Below are 23,166 nucleotides of genomic sequence, written 5' to 3'. Positions count from 1 at the left end.
TGCGCCAGTGGCACTTTGGTGTAGAGGGCTGTGGTGGTCCACAGCTGCACTGCAGGGCTGCTATGACAGGACTGGCCTCGAGGGCGACCTGGGCTGTGGTGGTCCACAGCTGCACCACAGGGCCGCTCTGACAGGACTGGCCTCGAGGGTGACCTGACCAGGTCCAGCTCAGAACTTTGACGTAGCACCAACTCTCAATGGATCTCGTCTGCATTTTCTATGTAACTTAAGTGGCCATGATCACGTGATCTCCCTATGTGCTACATTCTCTTGTGGACTTTCCCCTGCATCCAGCTGTCACAGGAACTGCTTCCTGTCAGGTCAGGAAGAGGGTTATCATGAAACTCTGAAAACCTCCAGTTACGTCATTCTGAGCTGCTAACCTAAGCCCCAAGACACTATTAAAAACTACATATGTTCCAAAACAAGATGAAATAGGCCTGGGGTTAATTCCTGAAAGTCAAAGTAACAAGGATTGTATATGCCCAGCACTCCAGAATCAGCGTGACCATTCCTAGTGTGACCTCATCACAGGTCACATGTGTATAAAGCAAATGTTAAACCATTAGAACACTAGAGCCAATGATGACAGCTATGAGACTTCCTATTTACCTCACACCTGGGTGACCCATAACATTATAAAACCCAATGATCAAAATAGACGCAAAAATCTTGGCCATAGATGAGTGATTAGCCTTGTGCTCAAACTATTGCAGAAATGTGAGACTTAAGTTTTGGAGCTGGGTAAGTGTGTGCCCCACCCTCTCCGCCACAGGATAGAGCAGGGCAGCTCCCTCACATCCTGGCTGTCAGCCGTTTGGCTTGGTCCTGGAGCTCCATTTTGGCGATTGCTGAGAGATGGACTTCGTCAGGCCCGTCTGCTAAGCGCAGGGTCCGTATTATGGCATACCTAGACGGGGGAAAGAGTGAGGGGTCAGGGTTATTGACAAACACAACACCGTCATGCCACGTTCATCCCAAACCAAGAGAGAGTACAAGGAACACGGAGAGAGAAAGCCCAGGATGACTCACTCCAGCTGCCCAGAGGTGCACACAACTCTGGACCATGTGAGGCCAGCGGCTGGCACCAGCGAGGGAGCTTCTTTACAATGACTAAGAACTTTGGTGGCAGAATCAGAGCGATCCACTGTTTCTATGGGCCATGCAAGAGTGGGGACACTGTGGCAGTTCAGAGGTAAAGACAGAAGTGGGTTTGCGGTTCTTTCTGTGGCTCCCCAGGAGTGGGAGCAGTAGCTGCTGCTGACTGTCCTGCTAGAGCAGCTGAGTCTTAAGAACTGAGCCCCACAGGAACGCCCACATCACTCCACCTTAAATTACACAAAGGTGCATCTTTATTCTTTTTTTTTTTTTGCATCTTTATTCTTTTCCTAAATAATAACTGTCAGAGCATTTGTAAATTAAAAAAAAAAAAACCAACTAATTTTATCTTTTGTGGTTTTTTGAGACAGGGTTTCTCTGTGTAGCCTTGGCTGTCCCGGACTTGCTTTGTAGACCAGGCTGGCCTCGAACTCACAGAGATCTGCCTGCCCCTGCCTCCCGGAGTATTGGGATTAAAGGTGTGTAATTTTTTTTTTAATCTTTGTATTTTTAATGTCAATCCTTTTAAATATAATCTTTAAAAATTTCTGTGCATGATGTGCGTGCGTGTGTATGTGTGTGTGTGCGTGTGTGCATGTGTGGAGATCAGAAGACAGTCTTGGGCGTTGATCCTCACTGTTCCCTGTTTTGTATGCCAGGCTAATTGGCCTGCAACCCTCTATGAATTCCCTTGCTTCTGCCTCTCGGCTTGAAGGAGGCACTGGGACTACAGGCAGGTGCGAGTGTACCTGCCTACACCTGGGTCTCCACGCTGCAGTGGAGAGCACTTTAGCCACCGACTTGTCTCCCCAGCACTCGCTGTGGATGTCCGTAGCTGGCATCTACTCACATGTTGGCCAGAGGGTAATCCTGGCAAACGCCTGCGCCTCCGTGCACCTGGATGGCCCAGTCAGCTATTTTGCAGACAGCATTTGGGGCAGCCACTTTGATCATTGCAATCTACATAAGCAAGATAGGAAAAGAATGTTCTTTCCCAGGGCCATACAAAGTGTGCCAGGACTTGATAGAATTGGTATTTCTCTGTGAAGTAAAAACAAGGAAACAGTCCCACACCCAAGTCACTGCTCAAACAGGAGCCAACAGAAGGCTGTGGCGACCGCCTGAGTGGCTGTATTTCCGTCAGTAGAGACCTTCTGGAAAGAGACCTTGCTTCCAGACCCCATCTATTTCTAAGTAGCCTTGTTTCCAGAAGGATTTCAGGCAGTTGTAAATCATACAGAATGTTTGTGCTCACACAAAGCCTGTGGCCTTTGCTCCATGAATCAGGGTTTTTTCCTAGAAATATTATGGACTTTTAGAATAAAATGAGTATGTCCTTACTCCAGATTAGCTGGATGCATGGGAAGCCAGGGGCAACAGACGGCTTTCATGGAACATTCACAGTGTATCAGAACCGTCCCCTCCAGTCTCTCTCCATCATTTCTCTAGCCTACAGCCAGGTGCAGAGATGCTAGACACTTTGGACACAGGATAGAGTGAATGGGTGCCATGGGCACACCACCAATTCTGCGTATGTAGAAAGCCTAGAACTTCCCCACTCCTTACTGACTCATTTGAACAGTTCTTAAGGCATTCTGGCATCTTCAAAATCGTTCTGTCAGGCAGGCCAGTGACAGGAGAGCCAGACAGGAGACTCACAGTCTTTAAACCAAAACCACATGAAGCTTCCTGGATTGTGAGTGCCATGGGGGAGGGGGTGGGGGCATGAACCCTAACACAGCCAGTGGGTGGGAGAAGGCGGAGAAGATGCAGGGGTTGGAGGGGGCAGCTTACCTCCTTCCTGGCCGAGGCACTGCCTAGAGTGTCTATGCTGTGCGCTGCTTTCAAGGTCAGCAAGCGGATCTCCTCGATGGCTATGCGACTTTTAGCAATCCGGTGAGCCACGACCTCCTGTAGGGGAGTGAGGGAAGGAGCAGTGGAGTCTTGTTGGAGAAACCTTTCCTAGGCAATGGCAGTTCACAAGTCATGCTGCGTTATATAAATGTTTCCGAGACAGGGTGTCTCTGTGTAGCCTTGGCTGTCCTGGACTCACTTTGTAGACAAGGCTGGGCTCGCAGAGATCCACCTGCCTCTGCCTCCCCGAGGGCTGGAATTACATTTTTTTTTTCCAAGACAGGATTTCTTTGTGTAGCCTTGGCTGTCCTAGAACTCCCTCTGTAGACCAGGCTGGACTTGAACTCACAGAGATCCGCCTGCCTCTGCCTCTGCTCGGATTAAAAGTGTGTGCCACTACCACTTACTGCATATATTTTTGAGTCAAGGAGTTGACTCTTTTGATATACCCCAGGCTAACTATCAACCTGTGGAATATCATAGTTAAAATGAAAAGATTGTAGAAGTATTACTCACTTAGAAAAATTATTTTGTATATTTTAAAGTTTGTCTGTCTGTGTGTGTGTGTGTGTGTGTGTGTGTGTGTGTGGTGCCATGATCTCCAAACTCAGGCTGTAAAGCATAGTGGCAGGTGCCTATTTTATATCTCTTAAAAAAAAAAAAAAAAACCTTTTTATTGATTCTTTGTGAATATCACATCATGTACCCCAATCCCACTCATCTCATCCCTATCAGTCCTTGCCCTTGCAACCTCCTTGACAAAAATATAACAACAACAACAACAAAATAAACCAAACCAAACAAAATCTCCCCATGGATGCTGTAGTGTGTGACAGTGTGTCCCACAGTGTACCCAGCTCCATCTCCATCAAGCCTCCCCAGGGCTGCAGCCTTCTGGTCACACAACCGAACATTTCAAAGGCCCACTTTCCACTGACAGACCACCTTATGCGCTGCCTTTCCAGGGTGCTGCGTAATGAGGTCATCTAGCATGTATTCGATGTGGAATGCCTTGACTTTCGCCCAAGTCCTTCTGTTTGCCAGCAATGCGTGTTGCCGAGAATGACTCCATTCTAGAGATGCGCACAGTCTGTTTACCCATTCATCTGCTGAGGGATGCCGGACCACACCGACTTCTGATCCACGGAGCCCCGGGAAACATTTCTATGGAGCCTCTGACATGAGTATATGTTCTTCATTTTTTTGTTTTTGTTTGGTTTGGTTTTTCAAAGCAAACACCAGAAGTAGAATTGTTTGCTACTGACTAACATTTATAAGAAATAGTTGGCTTAAGTGGTTGTAGCATGCTGTGGTTATCCCAGCTGAATATGACAGTTCTGGATGTTTCCCAAGCACTGGGTACTGTTAGCAATCTTCTAGTCAGAGCTATTTCCCTGTGGTTCTGGCCTGCACTTTTCTAATGTTGGTGCTTGTGATCTTTGATGTATTTGTTTGGTATTGGTAAGTCTGTTCATATTCTGAAAAACATATTTTTGAAACATGACACAGCAAAAAGGGCAAAACCGAAAAGGGGGAAAGATGTGTCATGCAAACACAATCAAATGCCACGTAAAGCACACTTCGGAGCAAATCTGTGTGGAAAAGCAAAGGGACTGGAGTAGCCGGTGTTTAAGGAGGAGAGGAAAGTGAGAGGCTTCTGTCCAGCTTATCTGGAGTTGTACAACAGTGTGTGGCAGAGAAAGAGTCAGGGAGGAGCTCAGACAGAACGAAGAACCAGACACAGAACCACCACCATGGCCGACTGCCTCTGCAGAGGCACAGGAGCATCCAAATGGAGGGAGGAAGCTTTTCCAACAAATGCTGGAGCAAATGGGCAGACAGAAACAGGGATCTGAAGGGCGGCGCCCCACACCAAGACTCCACTACCCTGTGTGCCAGTGCAAAATGCAAGACCTCGGGGAAACTGTCAGAGAAAATCTCCACCACAGGGTGGGACAAAGCAATGGCCCTCAGACTGATATCCAAACACGGGCCACAAAGACAACATGACAAGTGAGCGTCCATTGACTTCTGCTCTGTGGAAGACCCTATTAAGGGAATGGAAAAGAACACCAAAGGGGAACTATTTGAAAAGCACAGAGCTAGCTGATAAAGCGCAGTGCCCAGAATGTAAAAATCATGCAGTAGACACCACCAAGGTATCCAGGTAGACAATGACATCAGACACAAGCCCAAGGGAAAAATATAGCAAATGAAGACAAGATGCCCTTATGAGAGTGACATGAACAAAAGCAGTTTGACATATCATTAGAAATCAGTCAGAATGCCTACATAAATACAACTGTGACATTATCACATGCTGGTGGGGGTGTGCAGACACTGGGCCATTAGACACAGCTTGTGAGATGAACATACGAGTGACCACATTGCCAGGGGATGTTCTCTTGGGCATTTCTCTCAGATAAATGGTGAGTTGGTACTCACAGGAACACCTAATACAAGCGGTTATACCAGCTTCATAACAAGCAAAACCAGAAAGCCATAAACAATGCAGGTGTCTCTCAGCGGATGCGTACCTCACCTGCAGCACGGCTATCCTAAGAGGTGCTGCTTAGCAGTACAAAAAACCAACTCCTGAATCACAGTTTGGCCATTCTCCAAAGAACCCTGACTGAGGAAAATGGCCACTCCCCAGGGTTTTCATATTATGGAATCCTATGTCTAGAGTGAAAACATTACTTAAACCGGAGCAGATTATGGTTGCTAGGAATCGATGAAGATCTGGTGGCTAGAATGAAGAGAGTTTGGTTCATAATAGGACAACCTAAATGGGCCTGCAGTGATGGGAATTTGGAGCCTAATGGTATCCATGACAACATCAACATCATCCTGATATGGTAGCTTCTCCAGCTGTTATCACTGGAGAGAGGTGGGTAGAAGAGAAGGGATCTTTTGGCATTACTTATATCTGTATGTGTGGCTGCAATTATCTCAAAATAAAACAGTGAGAACAAGTGCTTGCGTCTCACTTATCTCAGTGAAATTTCTCTTGTGTTTTCTTCATTTGTCAGAACTTAGAACAGCGGAGGCAAGTACGTGATCATGGCTTTATGGACTGTAAGCCCCAGAAGCAGCAGGGAGCTCAAAATTCACCATGGAAGCCTAGGGGACATAGTCGTGATCCTAGGTGATCAAAACGGATTTTGGGGTCCCCAGTTTTAGACACGGAATGCTGTTTGCGATGTCTGCTAAGCCGGATCAGTAGGGTACCATGCTTGATTCAAGCCATGCGAACCTCCCACCGCCACCTTACACTCGGTCACCTTTCTTCAACCATATATGGCTTCTAGGATTTGAAGTGGGTCTAATGGGAATGCAAATGTCATATGAAGTATAAAATGTGCACTCAATTTTAAAATGTGAATTACCTCAAAAAGAAAAACAAATGTAATTATCTCATCAATCCTGTTTTTATATTGATTTATTATGATCACATACAGTGAGTCAAGTGAAAATATTTTCTGAATGAACTCCATGTACCTTTTAGTTTTCAAAACTGTAGCTGCGGAAGCAGCGTGGTGGTGCTCTGTGGTCCCTGAACTCAGGTCAGGACTAGCCTTACAGGTGGGAACAGGCTCAGAACTCAGTTCAAGCAAGCTGCTGGCAGACAGTGAAGTTTTTGATGAATGAAAAACAGGGGCATCACAACCTCGTGAACAGACTTAAATGTATTCCCTTCTTAGCTTTTAGGATGAAGGATCAAGTTCCCAGCTGGGTCTCCTCAGCCCCCCGTTTTCTAAAAAGCACTGAAGAAGGGTGAAAACTGAAAGCTCCAGAAAACAGTCAAATATACTGACTAAGATGAAATTCCAATTTACAGCTGGAACAATTTAGAAGGCAGCTGGAAGGAGTCGCCACATTCAGGGAAACAAAATGTCATTTTTACAAATTGAAAAAAAATAGCCGGAGTGGGTTCTTGTTTATGACATGCCTCTGCGTTCTCTTTTTGCTTCTGCCAGCTTAATTAATTCAAGCCAGATGTGAGAGGGTTCCAGTAGGAAAAACACATGGTCTTCAAGCGCTCGCTGGCGTAGCAGGACACAGTAAAGGACAGGGGAGAAATCCTCCGTGGTGCAGCATTAAAAACACCACTCAAAGCACGTGTGTTCATGCATACCTTTAATCCCAGCACTCTGGAGGCAGAGGCAGAGGCAAAGGCAAGCAGATCTCTGAGTTCAAGGCCAGCCTGGTCTACAAAGCAAGACCCAAGACAGTCAGAGCTACGGAGAAACCTTGCCTCAAACAAACAAACAAGCATCACTCAAAAGCATGTGGGCAGAGCCTTGTGATCAGGATGCGTGCTGGACACCCCCTCATGCCCTCCCATCGCCTTCCTCCAGGGCTTACAAGACAAGCTTGAAAAGACGCCCGGAAGAGGTCATGGCCAGTGCTATGAGCAACTCTGAAGTCCCTTTCTGGCAGCCACAGGGCTGTATCCATCAGGACCCCACCTCTTCCCACGGTGCTTCTCAACCGCTGACTCCTAGTACTCTCTCCACACCAAGGGGCTTCCCCACAAACTGATCCTGGGTATGAAGTCATGAAGCTGGCTGCATTCTTCTCAAGAATGATGTTGTGAACAAACCGTATCCATGTTGAGCGAGCTCAAGCACTTCACAAATATTAGTGTTAAGTGACGACTGCCATAGTATTCTGCAGACCTCTCCTTCCAGCCCCTCCCCTGCTACAGTGCTGCTGCTGTTAACATTAGTATTTGTATCTGTACCAACACTGCTCTCAGAACACTGAAGATGGACTACTTCACAAGACATAAACACAGCCCATAAACGCCTAAGTGGAAGGCTAGAGAGATGGCTCAGAGGTTAAGAGCACTGGCTGCTCTTCCAAAGTTCCTGAGTTCAATTCCCAGCAACCACATGGTGGCTCACAACCATCTATAATAAGATCTGGTGCCCTCTTCTGGCCTGCAGGTAGAACACTGTATACATAATAAATAAATACATCTTTAAAAAAAAAAAAAAGCCTAAGTGGAAGCTGGATGTGGCTGTGCATGCTTTTCTTCCCAGAACTCGGGAGGTAGATGCAGGTAGCTCTCTCTGAGCTCCAGGACAGCAAGACCATCTCAAAAACAAACAAACAACCCAAAAACCAAAAACAAACAAAAAAGCAACCCAATAAACCAACCAACAAGACAAACAACCAAACCTAAACAACAAGCTGCTTTGAAACATTCTGAGAAGGTCATAGCTGAACGAGGTGGAGATAGGGTTGGGGTCGGGGGTCTAGCGCAACAACACACACCTGTGCAGTAAACACAGTCCTGCTGTCAACACAAGCTAGGCCTAATACTAGCATGTGAGCAAACACTAAGTTTGCTGGCTTTCTTAAAGTCAGGAGGCCTTGTGGGTAGTGAGCTGGCTATCCCTCCTTGTAGACGGCTCTCCAGAGTCTGCAACCAGACCTCTTCCTTCTGCTGACATACATGGTCTAAGGTTAATGCCTATTTGTACCTATGTTTATAGTGGGCTGTAAACAATAGACCCAATAGTATATAATTTAAAGATGAAAATTCAAAAATCATGTAACCTCCCACCAAACGCAGGCCCCATTTCTACATTTCTCCATCAGAAGCAAAGCAGCTTCCTCTAGAACCAGCCCATTCCATTTTTTAAAGTCTAACAGAATATTCTTTCTTTCTCTGAGTTATGTGCTGTTTTCATACATGCTGAAGCCATCGTCCTGATCTGTGTACTCGGTGCTGAAGCACAGAGGGCCTGTTTCATTTTTCACAAGGGGAAATGCAGCTTCTCACCCCGTACGTGGCCACACTCACAGCAGAGAATCCCGGGCTCACATAGAGGAGACCTGTCTGGCACGGATGCTCTTCTTACTAAGGTCAGAGCAGCTGAGCTACAGCAAGTTCAAGGACATGATCCCCTTACATGCTCGTACAGCTTCTTCTTGAAGGCTTCCCTCTGCACTGCCCGGTCACACATGATCTGTAGGATGCGTTCGGCCAAACCCACGGTTCTCATACAGTGGTGGATTCTTCCAGGTCCAAGGCGGCCTTGGGAGATTTCAAAGCCCCTGCCTTCACCTGGGAGACAGCAAAAGGAACACGAAAATGGCCCAGCCAGACCCTTTCATCTACAAAAATCCTAGGAAAATCTGAGATGCCCTCAACATAAATAGCCTTGTGGTGAGGAAACAGTCAATTCTTTTTTTTTTTTTTTTAACTTTTCACTCTTTTATTTGAAATACTTTCTGAGAATTTCATACATGAGTGCTATGCTATATTCACATCATTTCCTCCTCCCTCCCCCTCCAATTATTCCTGTTCCCTCTACTACCTTTCAAATTTATGACCTTTTTTAAAAAAAATTTTTATTATTAATTTATTCTTGTTACATCTCAATGGTTATCCCATCCCTTGTGTCCTCCCATTCCTCCCTCCCTCCCATTTTCCCATTATTCCCCTCCCCTATGACTGTTCCTGAGGGGGATTACCTCCCCCTGTATATGCTCATAGGGTGTCAAGTCTCTTCTCGGTAACCTGCTGTCCTTCCTCTGAGTGCCACCAGGTCTCCCCCTCCAGGGGACATGGTCAAATGTGAGGCACCAGAGTACGTGAGAAAGTCATATCCCACTCTCCATTCAACTGTGGAGAATGTTCTGACCATTGGCTAGATCTGGGCAGGGGTTTAAAGTTTACCTCCTGTATTGTCCTTGGCTGGTGCCTTAGTTTGAGCAGGACCCCTGGGCCCAAATCTGCCTATCATAATGTTCTACTTGTAGGTTTCTAGAACCCTCTGGATCCTTCTACTTTGCCATTCTCCCATGCTTCTCTCATCTAGAGTCCCAATAGGATGTCCTCCCCTCTGTCCCAGTTTCCTGGTAAGTGAAGGCTTTCGTGGGACATGCCCCTTGGGCTAGTATGCAGATATAAGTGAGTATATACCATTTGAGTCTTTCTGCTTCTGGGTTAACTCACTCATTATGATCATTTCTAGCTCAATCCATTTATCCACAAATTTCAGGAATTCCTTGATTTTAATAGCTGAGTAGTATTCCATAGTGTATATGTACCACAGTTTCTTTATCCATTCTTCTACTGAGGGACACTTAGGCTGTTTCCATGTTCTGGCTATTATGAATAAGGCTGCTATGAACATGGTTGAGTAAATTTTTTTGTTGTGTGCTGGAGCATCTTCTGGGTATATTCAAGGAGTGGAATAGCTGGGTCTTGAGGAAGCCCTATTCCCATTTTTCTGAGATAGCACCAGATAGATTTCCAAAATGGCTGTACTAGTTTGCATTCCCACCAGCAACGAAGGAGTGTTCCTCTCTCCCCACATCCTCGCCAGCAAGTGGTGTCACTTGAGTTTTTGATCTTAGCCATTCTGATGGGTTTAAGATGGAATCTCAGAGTTGTTTTGATTTGCATTTCCCTGATGACTAAGGAGGTTGAGCATTTCTTTAAGTGTTTCTCAGCTATTTGATATTCCTCTGTTGAGAATTCTCTGTTTAGTTCCAAGCCCCATTTCTCAATTGGGTTATTTGGTTTGGTGGTGTTTAGCTTCTTGAGTTCTTTATATATTTTGGATATTAGATCTTTGTCAGATGTAGGGTTGGCGAAGATCTTTTCCCAGTCTGTAGGCTGTCGCTTTGTTCTCCTGACAGTGTCTCCAGCCTTACAGAAGCTTTTCAGCCTCATGAGATCCCATTTATGAATTGTTGACATTAAGGCCTGGGCCGTTGGTGTTCTGTTCAGGAAGTTGTCTCCTGTGCCAATATGTTCCAGGCTCTTTCCCACTTTTTCCTCTAAGTGACTTAGTGTCTCTGGTTTTATGTTGAGGTCTTTAATCCACTTGGATTTGAGTTTTGTGCAAGGTGACAAATATGGGTCCAGTTTCATTTTTTTACACATAGACCTCCAGTTAGACCAGCACCACTTGTTGAAGACACTATCCTTTTTCCATTGAATGGTTTTGGCTTCTTTGTCGAAAATCAAGTGACCATATGTGTGTGGATTCATATCTGGGTCTTCGATTCGATTCCACTGATCAACCAGCCTGTTGCTGTACCAGTACCAAGCTGTTTTAATACTATTGCTTTATAGTACAGTTTGAGATCAGGTATGGAGATTCCTCTGGAGCATCTTTTATTGTACAAGATTGTTTTAGCTATTCTGGGTTTTTTGTTTTTCCATATGAAGTTCAGAATTGAACTTTCAATGTCTTTAAAAAATTGTGTAGGTATTTTGATAGGGATTGCACTGAATCTGTAGATTGCTTTTGGTAGGATGGCCATTTTTACTATGTTAATTCTCCCGATCCATGAGCAAGGAAGATCATGCCATCTTCTCAGGTCATCTTCAATCTCTTTCTTCAGAGTTTTGAAATTTTTTTCAAACAAGTCCTTCACTTGCTTAGTTAGAGTGACTCCTAGATATTTTATATTGCTTGTGGCTAATGCGAAGGGTGTGGCTTTCCTAATTTCTTCCTCTGCAAGCTTGTCATTTGTGTATAGGAAGGCTACAGACTTTTTTGAGTTAATTTTGTATCCAGCTAATTTGCTGAAGGTGTTTATCAGCTGTAGGAGTTCTCTGGTGGAATTTTGAGGGTCACTTATGTACACTATCATATCATCTGCAAATAGGGATAATTTGACTTCCTCCTTTCCCATTTGGATCCCCTTGATCTCCTTTTGTTGTCTTATTGCTCTGGCTAGAACTTTGAGTACTATATTGAAGAGATATGGAGAGAGTGGGCAGCCTTGCCTTGTTCCCAATTTTAGAGGAATTTCCTTGAGTATCTCACCATTTACTTTGATTTTGGCTATTGGCTTTATTATGTTGAGGAAAGTGCCTTGTATCCCCGATCTCTCTAAAACTTTAAACATGAATGGGTGTTGGATTTTATCAAATGCTTTCTCTGCATCTAAAGAGATGATCATGTGGTTTTTTATTTTCAGTTTGTTTATATGGTGGATTACATTGATGGATTTCCGTATATTAAACCATCCCTGCATGCCTGGTATAAAGCCCACTTGGTCATGATGAATGATATCTTTGATGTGTTCTTGTATTCGTTTTGGGAAACAGTCAATTCTACAATAACAGTCACTGTGACATAGGGGATTTGGATTTCAGTCTGATGTAAGGACTGTCTCTTGAATTGCTTTAGTAGTTCCACAGTGGTGGAGAAGACATTGTCCTGGCCTTAGGAATCCAGAGTTCAGAAAAAAACTGAACATGGATAAGGGTGACACAGATGGACAAGGAGAGGCAAAGGAGGAACAGATTGTCGTCTGTCCGCTGTAGTCCCAGCGTCTGCGGTGGCGGCGGTGTGGGTGGGTGAGAAATGAAAGCCTCCTTTGAAGGTTGGGGAGGTTTCCAGTGAATGGAAGGACGGACTCATCCCAGGCATGCCGTGAACATTTTAAATTTTATTCTGTTCTGTCTCGGATCTGAATTCAAAGAAAGTGTTGACATTTTCTTAAAACTGGTCAGGAGCCCTGGCCAGGCCTTTAGAAAAAGCCTGTTGCTCTGAATTGGATAATGTTTATGTTCAGCTATGTTTCCAGTTGGTATAAAATGTAAAACTGTCATTTAACATTTAAATAAAACCATATCATCCCACATAAGGAAGCACACGGGATGAGCACTTCCCTTGATAACTGGAAGGAGGTGGGAAGCATCTAAACGGAAGTTGTGCATCTTCCCCAGATGCAGGCCGGGACAGGAATGCCCAGTACTGGATGGCAAGACTCACCCAGTATTAAATTGGTAGCAGGAACTCGCACGTGATTAAAATGGACCTCCCAGTGCCCACCGTGTACGTTATCTATAAAACAAAAAGTAATCATTTCAAATGCAGGCTGAGGTGAGCAAAGAATTCATAGGCAGTGGCTCTGCCATAAAGTGTAAGTACTCAGTGGAAATGGGATTTGAAAGAGGACTATATTGGGGACATTGCAGGGTGGAACTCAGCCCTCAGCCCATAGCACCCAATGTTGCAGCAAACTCAACGGTTGGAGGTAGAAGAGGTCTGAGAAACTACTTGAGACAGAGGCTTTTACATCCTCCTTCTGAAGAGGTCTCAGAGCAACGGAAACGGGGGACCCGGTCCAAATGGTCCTACACCAGGTTCAGATGGCGGCTTATGTCAACTCGACTTACCCATCTGTTGCATTCATCCTTTGAGCAGACCGCTACATTGTCAGGCATTGATTGCCAGAATGAGAAAATAAGAAACTCCAGCTGTCTTACTCATTTTCAAAGTTTTAAATGTTGACTCTTTTCTCCCCCACAATTGAAGGTTCCTTTCTGATTATACAAACACACAGAGGGAGAAGGCTGCAAGTCATGCCTGCTCCCTGAGGACAACCTGCCCTTTCCACAGTATAAACAAGGAGGCAGGAAACTGGGCTGCTGCCCCCTTCTTATCTGCTCTGTCTGGCCCTTCCCTAGCGTACTAAGGAGCTGCAGCAGCCAAAGGGATTTCTAATAGTGCATGTTATGCACAGCAGTGCTGCCGATTCCCTTCCATGTTCCTGCAGACTCATCTCCCTGGCCCTGCATGCCATACATAGACGTGTTTACCAAGTACTTACCCATGTAGCCAAACACTGACAAAGGCCTTATTAATTCTACTCCAGGTGTGTCCATTGGAACAAGAATCATGCTGTGTTGTTTGTGTCTGGACAAACAAACAAACAAAAAGAAAAGAAAAAAAACAACATTGTGGAAACTACGTAAGACTTGAAATGGTTGTTTGTTCTCGTGAGAGGATGAAAAGGCAAGGATGGTTGGAATGTAAGTGGGCAAAGGCACGCTCAGGCTAGCCTGACACAGGCTGTGATCTGGAACAGAAACAATGGCTCAGAAATGAATGAAACCAGCTGGGCGTGGTGGCACATGCCTGTAACCCCAGCACTTGAGAGGCAGAGGCAGGCGGATCGCTGTGAGTTCAAGGCCAGTCTGGTCTACAAAGTGAGTCCAGGACAGCCAAGGCTGCATAGAGAAACCCTGTCTCAAAAAACCAAAAACAAACAAACAAACGAATGTAACTCGAGGCAGCTCACTACTCAACAATGGTAGGGGACAACTGATTAAAATTAAACAAAAAGACAATTGCCTTTAATACACATATCCCAAGCCTTCCACATTTCTGAAAACTCTCAACATTTCTATTTCTCTCTCTCTCTTCTCCAGTACTAGTGACTGAGCCAGGGCCTTGGACATGACAGCAAGATTTCTACCACCGAACGCTGACGTTTTTAATTTCTAGTTACTTCATGCAGATGTCTTTCAAGATTCATGAACACTTTACATCCACTTCCTCTTTTTGGTTTGGTCTCACTACAGTAACCCAGGCTGGCCTGGGATTTGCTATATGGAGCAGACTTGAGTGATCCTCCTGCCTCCACCCTGCAGGCCTGCACTGCCAACTGCAGCAGCCACTCTTTCTAATGCCTGCATTCCATAGGAGGGGTGCACGGCTTCAGTGCCTACATGGCCTCCCAGATGGATTCGGAAAGTAAAGCACTTGAGATATAAAACACTGAGTGTATCTTATATTGGGGGGGGGATGCCCATGTGGCACATCTTAAGTGAATAAGTGGACATGAAGAAAACCTGGCTCATTTTTCCGTGGCCTCCATAGAACTGCTTTATTACCTGGATGCAGAAGCTGTCTCCGTTCTTCCCAAAACAATTGCAATTTTGCACTTGGGATTCCCAGCTCCTAAGAACAGGAGAAAACAAAGAGAAAAGGAGAAAACATTTCACTCTGGAGGCTCTACTCTCCCCAGGTTTATTTCTGGTCAGAAAAGGAGACAATTATTGGATTCACTGACATGATAACACTTTGTGTGTGCTATACATCACTCAAGAAAAAGGATTAGGCAAAGACAAGCTTGGACTTCACCGGGGAAAGCTGTTGTGCCAGAACAGTCAGATGTTAAGGAAACATGAAACAGCTGTGATGCTTGAGGCAAAAGTGACCATGCTCTCTCTCACTCGTGCCACTTTAAGCATTAGCATGCTGGACAGGCTGTAAAATTTTATGTGTCTGATGTAATACTTTATAGGTTCTGATCCCATCTTCAAATGGTAGGGTTATTTATTGGCTTATTAAGGGTGAAAATTAGACAACAAAGTTATTCTAATGTGAATGTAAAAGCTTATTCTATCACATTTTAGGATTTGTGAGAGTTCCGCCCTGGGACCTTGCAAAAAACACACTGAAGGCACAATGAGGTAACTCAGAGGGTGAAGGGGCAGCCCAGGCTGACACGTTAACTTACTGCTGCAAATGTTGTCTTCTGACCTCCATACATGTACTGCAATGTCATACGTGCACACGTGTGCATACACACACACACACTCACACTCACACACACACTCACACTCACACACACACTCATGCACATTTATATGCAAGGCAAGGGAGGGCACCCTCAGGAAGGGCAGCCTCTCTTCACACCGGCACTTGATTTGAAGTGCTTGGCTCTGTGGTTCTTGGGAAGCAGCAGGACACACTCTAGAGATCTTGTAAGTTTTCAGTCTCACTGAGAAGACACCAGGGAGCAGGAATACCATACACCGGAAACAACCCGCAAACGAAAGCAGAGAGGAAAGCTTTCCCAAAACCAATTAGGAAGGACTCAAAATGGCAGACTGGTGTCTGCCTCCCACCACTGTTGAGATTCTCACTGATATAAACATGTAAAAATAAAATCAAGGCAAACTATAGAGAGGAGGTGAAGCTGGAACTGGGGTGCTGTGGCCACTAAAAGATGAGAGATTCCAATAACATCTGGGAAGCAAGCGAGGGCAGGATGACCAGGGAAATGGATAGAGACACCGCAGTCTAGACAGTGATACAAAGTACTGCAGAGGGTCAGGAGTGAGGAGGCTGTGAAAGCAACCAACGGCTTCACTAGGGAAATGAAGCCATCTGTACTCTCCTAAGAATGACGTCATTCCGACACCAGGAGGCCAGCATGCCATCAGCTGACTCTAAAGGGATCTCAGAGCTGCTCCACTGAGAACTTGCTTATGGAGTCCTACACAGGAAAGAAATGTGCCTGTGTTATAATCGGCTTAAACTCTGTACATAACTATAGCCCCTCATTAACATCTACTTTAGCTCTCAGTATGACTGTAGCTCTTTTGTTAATACCAGCTCTTAGCATAGCAGGAAACATTTTTATTTCAAGTCTCCATATTGATTATGAGGTGAAATTAAGTTCAAGTTCTCAGGCTCTACGTGCCTGAGATCAGGAAGGCCCAATGAATAAAACAATAGACGATAAATGCACGTTCTGCTTGGGTTCAAGATAAATGTGTGTTCTATTCGAGTTCAGACTGCAATGCCCTGCTATGTTCCTTACTTCTAGATGGCTGGAAAGCCCCCAAGTGCTCCCCTCCCTTAATTCCCAGCCGATCAGCTTAAAGTGCTTTGTCTAGCTACCTAGACACAATGGACAATAATTCTTCCCAGTTGGATGAATACACTGTACCTGGGGGGGGGGGGGCGGAGGATTTCTCCTGCCTGATTGTGTGTGTGTGTGTGTGTTTCTTTAAAAACTCATTTTGAAAACAGTTCAATGGCACAGTATGACTCCCAAGTTCAGATTGCGCTCCTAGCTGGTCAGTGTCTAGTTAAGCGTTCATTGAATATCCTTTCAACCTGTGTCTGGTGTTTGAGGGGTCAGTATGTGACTATTCCTGAACCCTAACACCTGGAAAATAATACAGGGCCAGCAACAGAAGAAACCTCAACTTTGCCTCCTTAAAAAAAAAAAGAATAAATGTAACAGTTAAAAAATATCAGTAATAAAGTGAAAATCCTCAAGGGTTTCAGAGAGACTAAAACAAGACACTCAAAAGGAAGGAGGGCGGATCTTCCAGACCCTTTTCACCAACTGCAGATGATGCTGGGTGAAAGGAAGATCATGGCGAGAATTCTATACCTAGCCAAACTATCAACTCTTGTGAGGGTGGAATAAACATGCAAATCAACAAGTAAGATTGGTAATTCACCTAGCATGCACTTTTAAAAATTATTATTTTTTTGTTTTTTGAGATAAGGTTTCTCTGCGTTACCCTGGCTGTCCTGGACTCACTTTGTAGACCAGGCTGGCCTCAAACTCACAGAGACCCAACTGCCTCTGCCTCCCAAGTGCTGGGATTAAAGGAGTGCGCCACCACTGCCCGGCTAGTATGCACTTTTTTTCTCGAACAGTTAAGAATCTAATCAAGAGCTGGGTGCGGTGGTGCACACCTGTAATCCCAGCACTCAGGGAGGCAGAGGCAGGTGGATCTCCCTGTGTTTGAGGCCAGCCTGGTCTACAGAGTGAGTGCAGCATAGCCAGAGCTACACAGAGAAACCCTGACTTGAAACAACAACAAAGAATCTAATCAAGCAAAATAAAGGAGCAAACAAAGAAAAGGAAGCCAAACTATTAGAAAATAGTCTCTCTCAGGGAAGTGATGCATGCGAACCCCAGGATAATCACACTGACACATGCCTAGAAAACAATCATTCTAGACTGGAAAAGAAATACTCATGTCTCCAGAGGGCTCTGAAAAAGAAAGGCAGGCTGCGAAAATTAAAGGAGCATGTGCAGGAGTGGGAGCTTAATAAAAGCAAATGATTCAATCAGAAAATAGCCATAGGAAACTCTGAAACATGGCTGGTGGACACATAAGCCGTGGCCCCACTACAAAACAAACTAAAGTGGGAGGAGTCTAAGTGCCAGAAGGGCTGAACTAAGGGGCCTCCATAGTAGAAAAGCTCTTTGGGACAGGAGGTAGTTTATATTGCATCCCTACAGAGGTGCATGGACTCTAGCAGGACACTCACAGTGACACCCACACTTGTAACCCCAGTACTTGGGGAGGCAAGGCAGGCAGGTCTCTGTGAGTTCGAGGCTCTGGTCTACAGAGTGAGTCCAGGACATCCAAGGCTATATACACAGATAAACCCTGCCTCAACAAACAAACAAACAAACAATTTCAGAGTCACTCTGAGTTAACTGTGTGTTCATGGGATAGAAGTAAGTGTTGTAGCTGACATGGGGACAATGGAAGGCTGGGATAAACGGAAGAAAAAGAGGTGAAAGAATTAAGAACCTTTCATTACAAAGTGGAGCTTAAAGTTAGATACTTTAAAATTGGAATAATATTAAAATACAAGGAGTTCCAACAGGAGCGGCCCAAACTGTCACCCTTCCAATAGGTGGGTCAACGCCGCCATCTTGTGTAGATGGGGAGTGTGGAAAAAGCTGGTGGCCTTGCATCAGAGTGGACATCAGGAAGCTGCCGCTGCCGCCCTCCGGGGCATGGTGCTGCCATGTTGGGAGGCAGAACTGAGTAGACTGGCAGGCCTTCTCTCAGTTGCTGCCCTTTCAACTAGACAATAGGAACTTAGATATTAACCAGACTAAGCTGGGTGTGGCCCATGGGCTCGCCATCCCAGCCCTATGAGCGAGGGCATGAGGGGGAGGATCCTGAGTTTCAGACTAGAGTGGGCTACATGGAGGGACTCTGTTCAACACCCGACCCCTCAACAAGATGAAAGGGAATAAAAGCCTACCGTCTTATAAACACGTTACGGAGCCCACCTAGGGGAGGGAGACTAGATCTGGTTTTCTTTTCGTGTTTCTCTCCCAATTTTCCTTCAATCTGAACATGAAATGTACAAGCAGTAGAGGAGTCATTTCCTGCCAAAGGGTGGGGGGTGGCATTTCCTCACTTACATGTGATGATGTGTAATTCCAGAAATCCTACATGCATACTTTGCCTAGTGAAGCACTTAAATAGTTTCCAGCCGTGAAAGGGAGGGCGTGGGGAGGAAGGCACAGAGCCTAAACTGAGCGCCTCTGCTTCTTCTCGGCCTGGCATCCAGTCAAGGGCACATCTCAGCAGCCATCTGAGTCTCCACAGCCACAGCCACGTTCAGAGCTGTCTGAACGTGCAGACCCAGAGGTGTGCACATGACTTGTGTGGGGAACTAGAAAGGGCCCGGGGTTTCTTCCAACGGAAACAGGAAATTTAAGAAGCAAAACTGGCCAAACAGACGTTACACTATAATTAGGTAACAGATACGTTAAGCAAAAAATTTCCCTAAACACACGACTTATTGTCCACATTTTGGGTGCAATCAAATGTGGAACCATTTTTCCAACCTTCTGGGCATTTGCAACATAATTTTATTACTAAATCCAATTGTTTCAAATAAATTGAAATGGAAACTATTATGTTAAGAAGGAATGAATGTTTTTCATTAAAAAAAAAAAAAAAAAGACAAGCATTTCCACAAGTATAAATAAGAAAATGTGAAGTTAGAGAAATAAAACATGTTGCTATGCCTCGGGTAGTCTGCAGTGTTAGCACTGGCCTGAGACAGCGGAACACACATGCTCTGTGTCAGCCAATGCAGTGGTTTAAATGTTAAGAGTCCTCTCACGCCCTCTGGGTTACAAAAGGATTGGAGCCAGGGTAGCACTAACAGGGGGCAGTTTAGTGGGAAGTCTTTCAGCCATGTGAGAGAGGGGACCATGGGACCCCAGACCCGTCTCCTCCCTTACTTATTACTTCATGGCTACAAGCTAAGGCACTAGAGTAAGTGCTTTCCTCTACTGCCCCAATCTCTGCGCCCTCCCCTGGGCCCTCCCCTGTGCCCTCCCACTGCCATTCAGAGTCTGATCCAGGGTCGGTAAGGTCTTCTAGTCATGGGCTGGGGCCTCTAAAGCCTCTCCTCTACGTTAATTAGCTCAGGCCTCACCTTAGTGACAGACAGCTTGCCAGCAAAACCAACAGGAATTGGGAATGTTGGTATTTCTGGACTTTGTTTTAAATGGCAATCTCTTTCCTTTATTGTCGATTTTAGCTAGAATTCCTTATCTGAAAATACTCAGCTGAGAGATCACCACCCTCTCCCCGCCACCTCCCCACCCCCCAGTTTTGTTTGCAGGAGGCAGGAGGATCAGAAGTTCAAGATCTTCCTTGGCTGCAACATAGCAAGTTCCCTCCCACCTGGGCCACATGAGACCTGGTCTAAAAACAAAACAAGAACAACTGTTTAAATATACTGCAATGAAGAGTATTTAAATGGGTCCTCCCCCTTCCCTCCCCCTCCCTCTTTCTGTGTGTGTGTGTGGGGGGGGGTGTGAATGCGATACAGGTGCCCACAGAGTCTAGAGAAGTCAGATCACTGGAACAGGTGGTTACCGCTGCCCGGTGTGGGTGCTGGGAATAGGACTGCAGTCCTCTGGGAAAGCATCTCTCCAGCGCTCCTGAAGTCATGCACCCACTCCTACAAACTACAGAGTTAAAAACGCTTCCATATAATGGCTCACTCTCAAGTCTTCAATAGTATTTTTCTAGTCAGAGCCAGCATCCCCACAAGCCCAGAAACTGCAAGGTTGATTCTACATGCTTCATACAATATACTACCTCATACTGCTGAAGACAGGGTCAGGGCACACTGACATGGTGTGGGGCTCATTTTCAATACAGGTCATAGCAGAAACTTCAAAAGTGCAGCCCAGGCTACAGATGTGGCTCAGGGGGGTAGAATGCTAGCCTAGCATGCGTGGGGCTCTAGGTTCAACCCCCAGCACTGCATAAAAATATAAATAAAACAGAACTGGAAGTAGAAGTACACACCTGTAATCATAGGTACTTGGGAAGTAAAGACAGGAGGATTAGAAGTTCAAGGTCATCCTAAGTTTCATACTGAGTTCAAAGCCAGCTCGGGCTACATGAGACCCCGTGTCAGGAAAACAACCAGGCACAATCTTCTCCGCCCTTCGAGGGACTTGGGCTCCCAGCCCTCTTTCTTTACTATTCGGAATGCACATTTCCCCTATGATTCCCTATGTTTCATTCTTTCAGAACCAGAGAGAGTCAGGCACTTTCTCATATACGCCCTTAATAGATTGCAGAGACTCAAAACACTAGGCAAATCACTCTTTTTTTTTTTTTTTTCTTTGTTTTTCAAGACAGGGTTTCTCTGTGTAGCCTTGATTGTCCTGGATTCACTTTGTAGACCAGGCTGTCCTTGAACTCACAGCGATCCACCTGCCTCTGCCTCCTGAGTGTTGGGATTAAAAGCGTGCACCACCACTGCCTGGCAGCAAATCACTCTTTAATTCTATCTTTCATATAAAACATATGGAGAGTAATTTGGATTCTTAAATACAAAACATCTAACCTGGCTGTTTTGCTGATCATTAAGTGTAGAGGAAGTCAGGATGAACACACAAAAGATAAAACTTAAAATGTTTTGTAGTTAACCTGACTGACTCACAAGAGTGAGATGCGAATCCTCATAAATACATCATCTTCCCCAAGCTCCAGGCAGAATTTGGCAGGGGCAGCAGCTGGAATACCCTTCTAGAAAAGAGAAGCCCCCTCTTTTATGTCATTTTGGTCACTGAACAGGATACAGAGTGCCAGGAATGAGCCAGGCTGGAGGAACGGCACAGCCAGAGACCATCTCAGCACACCTGTGGGTCTCAGGCCTTGGGAATGATACAGATGCCCAGATAAAGGTATTTGTTCCACACAGATTCTATCTGGCAAGACTGTTCAAGTGACCGAATCCAGTCAGACTACAAATTCCCCCATTCCCCACTCCCCCGTGCTTGCTCACGAGCTTAACTTCTTAGGCAGTGGGATCTCTATGAGTTTGAGGCTAGCCTGGCCTACAGAGTGAGTTCCAGTACAGCCAGGTCTATACAGAGAAATCCTGTCTCGAAAAGCCAATACAAGAAAAAAGAAAGAAAGAAAGATCAGTTTCCTACAGAAAGAAAGATGACAACTGGAATTATCATGACTGTTATGCATGTGACCCGAGTGACCTAGAAAGTATGTAAACACATGATACCACACAGAGCACAACCCGCAACCGGGGGGGGGGGGTGGGGAGGTTCTTGAGGCCATTTCTTTTACCAACATGGACTTTCTGTGGCAGAAATACTTCAATTTAATTTGACTTCAGCTCTAACATTCATGATTCAAATCAGGATAAAACCATTATAAGTTAAGAACCCCCTTACAGTAACATTTGCACTTGGAAAAGTTTTTCATCCAATTCCACTATTAAGGGAAAAAATTATCCAAAGTGTTTCCTCAGAGTTTGTGCCATTTTTACTAGGGAAAACTGACGTTGGCACACACTGAACTATCTTAGAAAGATCCATAGTTAAATAACAATGTTTTTTATTTAAAAATTTTTATTTTTAATTTGTTCACTTTACATCTTGATTGTAGTCCCCTCCCTTTTCTTCTCCTAGTCCCTCCTCCTCCCTCTGCCCCCTTTTGTAGATCTTTGATTGGAATTTTAAACTTTAAAGTATAAGTGGGGCTGAGTGTGCTGATGTGTGCCTGTAATCCCAGCACTTGGTTGACAGAGGCAGAAGGATCATGATTTCAGTTTCATCCTTGACAACATACTAAGTACAAGCCTGGATGACCACACCCAGCTACTTTTCATACTTTGTCAAATTTCCCAGTATTACCAAGTCTCCTAGTTGCATCTGAAGAAATGAAAACACAGCATAGTCAAGGTCTGTTCGCATGAATCATACATAGGTGGAACTCAGAGCTCCATGCCAGAAGTGCCAGATCATTCCTGATGCCTTTTATGTCTTGAAGGGTTCAGTTTGAAGAAAATGATTTTTTTCATTCAAAAGCTATAAAGATTATTATAAAATCACAACTCGTTCACAATATGGAAATCTAATTTATAATAAAACACATAGTTTTAAAGGGAAGGGCACATAAGGGAAAAGAGGAGATGTATTCAAGCATACACAAAGCAACACTAAAACTGCGTGAGAGGCAGCATCATAGAGTGCCAGAGATGTGTCAGAGATAGCATGATAAGGCGGAAAAAGTCTAACCCTGAACATGTAAGTAAGAACCTTAGCCCTGGCATCAAAATGGAGGCTACTGCTTAAGCTGACTGATATAGTGGCCCATGTGTTTAGTATCTGACAGGCTGGCAGCATGAGTAAGGTACCAACATAAATGCTTAAAATACACAGAGTACAGGACAGCTCTGAAAGACAGAAGATACTATAAAGTAGCACTTGTGGGATGTGAGGCACTTGTGGGATGTGTAGCTTTAACTGCCGCCCTGTCACAGCCTAGAGTCATCTGAGAAGGAATCTCAGTTGAAGGATTTCCCATATCAGATTGAAACATGTAGCGGG

General features: G+C 45.0%; 1 protein-coding gene across 1 annotated transcript in view; it reads right to left on the bottom strand.

The window, feature by feature from the left end:
- Window positions 1-672: 672 nt before the first annotated feature.
- Acad11 (acyl-CoA dehydrogenase family member 11) overlaps window positions 673-23,166 on the bottom strand; it is a 65,681-nt gene continuing 43,187 nt past the window's right edge. Inside the window, exons 14-20 of the mRNA XM_051140807.1 lie at window positions 14,615-14,681; window positions 13,549-13,634; window positions 12,708-12,779; window positions 8,877-9,031; window positions 2,893-3,009; window positions 1,949-2,058; window positions 673-910 (exon numbers count right to left, since the gene is read on the bottom strand). Coding sequence (XP_050996764.1) covers window positions 796-910; window positions 1,949-2,058; window positions 2,893-3,009; window positions 8,877-9,031; window positions 12,708-12,779; window positions 13,549-13,634; window positions 14,615-14,681 — 722 coding nt within the window. The 3' untranslated portion in view covers window positions 673-795. The remainder of the gene's footprint in view (window positions 911-1,948; window positions 2,059-2,892; window positions 3,010-8,876; window positions 9,032-12,707; window positions 12,780-13,548; window positions 13,635-14,614; window positions 14,682-23,166) is intronic.

The sequence above is a fragment of the Acomys russatus genome, chromosome 32 (genome assembly GCF_903995435.1).
Source record: "Acomys russatus chromosome 32, mAcoRus1.1, whole genome shotgun sequence".
In the NCBI taxonomy this organism is placed as follows: domain Eukaryota; kingdom Metazoa; phylum Chordata; class Mammalia; order Rodentia; family Muridae; genus Acomys; species Acomys russatus.
This window is presented reverse-complemented; position numbering and strand designations above follow the sequence as displayed.